Raw genomic sequence first — 6,149 nt, 5'->3', positions numbered from 1 at the left:
TTCTCCCGTCCTCCTTCCCTACCCTACCATCCCTCCTTTATTTAACCCCTCTCTTCTTTCTCCCCCTCTCCCCTTTCGCCCTCTCTCCCATCCCTGCTCCTTTCTCCCTCTCTCCCTCCCTCCCTCCACTAACCCTCCTCTCTTCACCCCCTCTCTCCCTTTTCCCTCTCCCCATCCCTTTCTCCCTCCTCTACTATCCCTCCTCTCCCTCCCCCTCCCTCCCTCCCTCCCCACTCCCTCCCCCCCCTCTCCTAAATCCCTCCATCGCCCACAGGATCAAGCACTGCACAGACGTCACGCAGGAGGACCTCGTTACTATACACCACGAAATGACTCACGTACAGTACTTCCTGCAGTATAGGAACCAGCCTTACATCTACCGAGCTGGAGCGAATCCGGGTGAGTTTGCAGTGTCGATAATTCCTTTTTTGAATTATTTATTTAATTGTATTTTTATTTTTATTTTTATCTTGTCTTGTGTGTTTAATGGCTTGTTTGTCTAGGGTTGTTTATTTTCCTTGGTTGTTTAATCATTTGAATAAATATTTCTTTGTTTATATGCTTGTTTATGGATCTGTTTGTTTCCTTATTCATCTGCTTGTTCGCTTTTTCATATTTATTGTTTGTTGTATTAAAGTATGAGGGTATATCAGGGCGTACCTGTCAGTTCATCATTAATTCTGTTATTATCAAGACACTTCCTCAACCAAGTATCCTTATACCATTTCTTCTTCCCGCCATTTCTGTTTCTATTTTTTGTATTTACTAATTCATTCTCTGATTTCCCCATCGTTTTATCAATTCATTCCATTATTTTGGTTAATTAATTCGTCCATTTACTCTTTGTATCAACCGTTCGTTCATTTTCTCTGCCGTCCATCTTTCCATCTAATTTTAGTCCAATTCTTAATCAATTCCTCTAATTATTATTTTTATCATCCATACTCTTATTGATTTATCCATTCATTATTTTCTCCTCGTTTGTTCCTTTTGTAGGCATCCGAAAAGCCCTCAACCTTCCTTTATTTATCCGTTACTCAATCTTTATTCACCGTTTCATAATTTCTAACTTTATCATTTTCAAGGGCCACGCCAGCGCCTTGTATTAATTAATCACTCTTTCTTTTACTTTTTTTTATTATCATATATCCTTTTCGTTCATTTACTTTTTCCCACTTCATTCACCTTTTCGTTCATTCATTTTTCTTCGTCCATTTACTTTTTCTTCCTCCATTCATTCATTTTTCTTCATTCTTTCATTTTCTTCGTCCATTCAGTTCTTCGTTGCTTCATCCCCAGGGATCCACGAGGCCCTGGGCCACGCCGTCGCCCTCAGCGTGGAGACCCCGAAGCACCTCTGGCGTCTGGGTCTCCTGAAGAGCCCCCACCTCCCCTACGAGGCCGAGATGAACGACCTGATGAGACGGGCGCTGGACAAGGTTGTGTTCTTGCCCTACGCCTACCTGGTCGACCTGTGGCGCTGGAAGGTTCTGGAAGGCAGCCTGCCGGAGAAGGACTGGAACTGCGGGTGGTGGGACCTCAGGTACGGCTCGGGCGCACTTCGGTGTGGCTTCGTTTGGCGTCTCTGCGCTGACCCGTGCTTGGCTTCACGTTTCCTTTGTTGCGTTTGTGTATAGGTATTTCTTCTGACTATTTTTCTCCTCTCACTCCCTTTCTCTTTCTCTTCCTTACTTTATCTTTATCTGCATCCCTCTCCGTTCCCTCCTTTCTTTCTCTTTTCCTTTATCCTCTCTTCCCTCCTCCCACACTAGCACTTCTCCTCTCGCTCTCCCTTGTTTCTTCTTGGTCTCGCTCCGTCTCCCTCTCCCCTGTTACCTCCCACTTCATTTGCACCTCCTTCGTTTTTTTCCTCTCCCTTATTCCCCCACGCTCTCCTTCCATCTCTCCCTCTCTCTTCCCTCCTTTCCTCTCCTTCCCTTCTTCCCCCTCTCTCTCCACTCCCACTCACCAACCCTTCTACGACGCAGGTACGAGATCCAAGGCATGAAGCCCCCGGAGCTGCGGTCTGAGGCGGACTTCGACGCCGCCTCCAAGTACCACATTCCTGCCAACATCGCTTTCACAAGGTACGTCTGTCCCCTTTTGGCACTGGGCGTTGCTTGCTGGTCACTGTTTGATTTAACACATATATATATATATATATATATATATATATATATATATATATATATACACCACAAAGTCAAATTTCATCTTTCCCTCCAGAAATTTCGTGAGTTTCGTCATGCAGTTTCAACTCCATAAATCACTGTGCATGAAGGCGGGCGAGTACGTGCCAGGCGACCCTACGAAGCCTCTGCATAAGTGCGATATTAACTCGTCCACTCGGGCCGGAAATGCTATGAGGTGAGCGGCAACAGTGAATGAAATATTATGAATATGAATTATGAATAAAATAAGTGATAGATAGACGATGTATTGAATGTAAGCGGGGCGTGAGATGGACTTGGGCGGGTCAATGAAAGAGGTCTTAGCTTGCTGGTTTATTGTCGAAGATAGATATGAGACCCCCAAGAGACCCCCGTGTCCCCGGGGTCAAGGACGAGGTTGTGGAGCTGGTCCCTGTGTGGCTTGGTCTATCTGCCGTGTCTCTCTCGTATGACGAACATGTCCTTTTATGCGGCGGCTCCTTCCTGGGCGGTGCTTGCTGCCGCAGGCTGGAGTGTCAGATTTATCCGGCCGTGACAAGGGGGGTGAGTCGCTGGGGTTGCTCGAGGGGCAGATGTAAGCCACCTGGAGTGTCCTTGGGTAAACCAGGCTCAGGAGTGGAAGGTGCGAAGTGGCTGCTTCTTGTGATAAGGTAGACTCAAGAGGACTGCAACAGGAAGGCGCAGCCCTTGTTCAGCCAGGGGCATATGTGTGGAGCGCCACCTTCCGGATGTTGTTTATAATGAAGAGCGAGAAAGGTAAAGAGAGCGGGAAGAGAAAGGGGAGAAGAAAAGGAGAGGGAGAGAAAGAGGGAAGGTGAAAGGAGTATAGGATGGGAAAGAATGAGAAAGAGGGAGAGGGATAGAGGGAGAGATCAATGGAGGATATGGGAGGAGAGGGAGAGGAAGAGAGGGAAATACAGATAGATAATTAGCTAGCTAGATATATATATAAATAAATATATATATATATATATATACATATATATATATATATATATATATAAAAGGAAGAAACGCAAATATATTAATAACCTGAAAAACTACTAGGATGTCGAAATTTCTCATCATGGAACTAGTAAGCAAAAAGCAGGAAATAACATTGCAAATATTGACTTCCTTCGTCATTTCTCGTACTCCCCTTCTACCAATTTGATTCTCCGTTTTATTGCAGAGAAATTATGAGACTAGGTTCCTCGAAGCCATGGCCAGAGGTCATAGAGGCGGCTACAGGGGAGAGAAAGATGGACGGATCAGCCTTACGGGAATATTTCAAGCCTCTGGAGATGTGGCTGATCGAGGACAACAAGAAACACGGGGAATTCGTCGGTTGGAGGCCAGGTGAGGCGAATAGGGTGTGTGTGTGTATGAAGTGAGATGTGTGTGTATTTGAATAGGGATGTGTGTGTGTATGTGAATAGGATGTGTGTGTCTGAATAGGGATGTGTGTGTGTGTATGTGAATAGGGATGTGTGTGGGTGTATGTGAATAGGATATATATATATATATATATATATATATATATATATATATATATACACACACATACATACATACATGCATAAATACATACATACACACATACATGAATCTAAACAAACATATAAGATATACGCTTTTAAACTTATATACGTATATACTAACACGAGAATACACATAATACAGGCACACACACACACACACACACACGCGCACACACACACACACACACACACACACACACACACACACACACATACACACACACACACACACACACACACACACACACACACATATATATATATATATATATATATATATATATATATAAAAGGAACAGATAAACCAGGCTTATCGGGAACAGCATCTTTATTTTCAGACGTTTCGGGTATATATATATATATATATATATATATATATATATATATATATATATATATATATGTGTGTGTGTGTGTGTGTGTGTGTATGTGTGTGTGTGTGTGTGTGTGTGTGTGTGTGTGTGTGTGTGTGTATGTGTGTGTGTGTGTGCGAGTGTGTATGCATCTATATACATACAAATATACAAATACGCACTTACAAACATACATATATACAAACATAAAAATATACATTTACACATGCGCATCTCAATGTGTGTGTGTGTGTGTGTGTGTGTGTGTGTGTGTGTGTGTGTGTGTGTGTGTGTGTGTGTGTGTGTGTGTGTGTGTGTGTGATATATATATACGTGTATATATATATATATATATATATATATATATATATATACATATATATATGCGTATGTATACGTGGCTGCTTATAAGTTGTGACAAAAATGAAAATGTATGTTTGTATATATTACTATATCTGCTATATGCATGCATGTGCTTTTGTTTGAGTATACATTCGCATGCATGAGAACATATAAATTAATTAATATATGGATCATTTACTAACAGAATGAATAGAGTCATTATTTAGTTTGTTTTTAAAATCTGCTAGTAGCATTTATTATAATATATATGACACAGTAAGTAGAATTTTAATAATGTTATTTGTCATGATAAAGAAAAAACCTTACTTAACCGTTACAGAGACCCTTTTTCAGACACGTCCTTTGTAGTCCTTCTACAACAATTAGATACACACATTTGACTAATAAAAATAATCAAATAAAAGAAATAATGACAATGAATGTATAAGCAGTTAACAAGTTTTAACGCCGTATCCCTCTCCTCGAACAGACGGCGAATATTGTCTGTACGAGAAGCCGCGGACAACAGATAATCCGGCGAGGTGTCAGACGAACAAGTAATAGTAAGAAGAATGAAGAGAAAGGAAGAGCAGGAAAATAAAAAGAGGAACAGGAAGGAGAAGAAAAAGAAGTGAAGGAAGAAGAAGTAACAGGAAGAGGAAGAAGAGAATAATATAATTTTGGAATAGATTGAGAGGTGCGAAGAAAAATCTAGAAAAATTCGCAATGGATTGCAAGAAGAGAAGTCTAAGATAAAGACGAGGTAGAAAAAAATATGGAAGGAAGAAAATTGTGAGTTAATATTAAAATGATGACGGCAATGACGACGAAAATCGCACTTCTTTTTGTTAACAAAGACATAACATTTGCTTTATCGTTATTTTAGTTGTATGTTGATTAGTTTTAGCTAATTCTTCATTTCTTTCAGTTATCTATGTTGTTAGTTCATCTGTTAACCAGGACCGACTACAATTTCTTAATACTTAAACTTTAGATGTTATGTATTGTTTTCCCAAAAGGACTGAAATAAATAAGCACGTATATATATTTTTCTGCCTTGCGTTACTATCAACCATGCATATTGAATGCGTATGTGTTTGTTCTTACTTAGTTGTTTTAATTCGGGAGAAGAGCTAATCTCATTGACACCCTTATAGCCTCTTTTACTTTTAACGTTTTACCCTTTCCTCTCGTTCTTCTTTCAATATTATAGTCATCTTTATCTAACTTTATTCTTTCTAGCTTTACAACACAGCCATGTCACTCCTTTCCCTTCTTTCATCCAATGTCATAAGTCCTAATTTCTGAAGTCTATTTTCGTAACTCATATCTCTTAGAGTTGGTGCCCATTTTGTGGCCGCTCTTTGAACTCTTTCCAGTTTGTCTATATCCTCATGTAAGTGTGTACCCCATACCAATGCACCGTACTCTAGAGTGGGTCTTTACCGTGTCTTCGTCTACATATAGGAATGCCCTCTTCATGTCGGCAGCCGTAGTATTTTATGGAACTTTTCATTTATGTTATAATTTTGGTTTAAATTCTTGGTTATAATTATTCCAGTTATTTTTCCTGTTTAATACTGAGTCTCCTAACTTGTATTAGTATAGGGGTCGTTTCACTTTTCTTGAATATGACTACATTGCATTTATTGGCATTGAATTCCATTTTCCTAGTACAACTCCACATGAATAAGTTCTCGATGTCCCTCTAGAGGTATTAGCTCTCTCTCTCTCTCTCTCTCTCTCTCTCTCTCTCTCTCTCT

General features: G+C 40.3%; 1 protein-coding gene across 1 annotated transcript in view; it reads left to right on the top strand.

Moving 5' to 3' along the window:
* The window catches only part of LOC125035166 (angiotensin-converting enzyme-like), a 12,138-nt gene extending 6,701 nt beyond the window's left edge, over positions 1 to 5,437 (top strand). Inside the window, exons 9-14 of the mRNA XM_047627380.1 lie at positions 275 to 399; positions 1,300 to 1,543; positions 1,989 to 2,087; positions 2,227 to 2,367; positions 3,343 to 3,509; positions 4,877 to 5,437. Of these exons, the coding sequence (XP_047483336.1) occupies positions 275 to 399; positions 1,300 to 1,543; positions 1,989 to 2,087; positions 2,227 to 2,367; positions 3,343 to 3,509; positions 4,877 to 4,947 (847 nt within the window). The 3' untranslated portion in view covers positions 4,948 to 5,437. The remainder of the gene's footprint in view (positions 1 to 274; positions 400 to 1,299; positions 1,544 to 1,988; positions 2,088 to 2,226; positions 2,368 to 3,342; positions 3,510 to 4,876) is intronic.
* The last annotated feature ends 712 nt before the right edge of the window (positions 5,438 to 6,149 follow it).

Source organism: Penaeus chinensis, chromosome 2 (genome assembly GCF_019202785.1).
Source record: "Penaeus chinensis breed Huanghai No. 1 chromosome 2, ASM1920278v2, whole genome shotgun sequence".
In the NCBI taxonomy this organism is placed as follows: Eukaryota; Metazoa; Arthropoda; class Malacostraca; order Decapoda; family Penaeidae; genus Penaeus; species Penaeus chinensis.
Note: the sequence above shows the minus strand (reverse complement) of the source record. Positions and strands in the feature narration are given on the sequence as shown.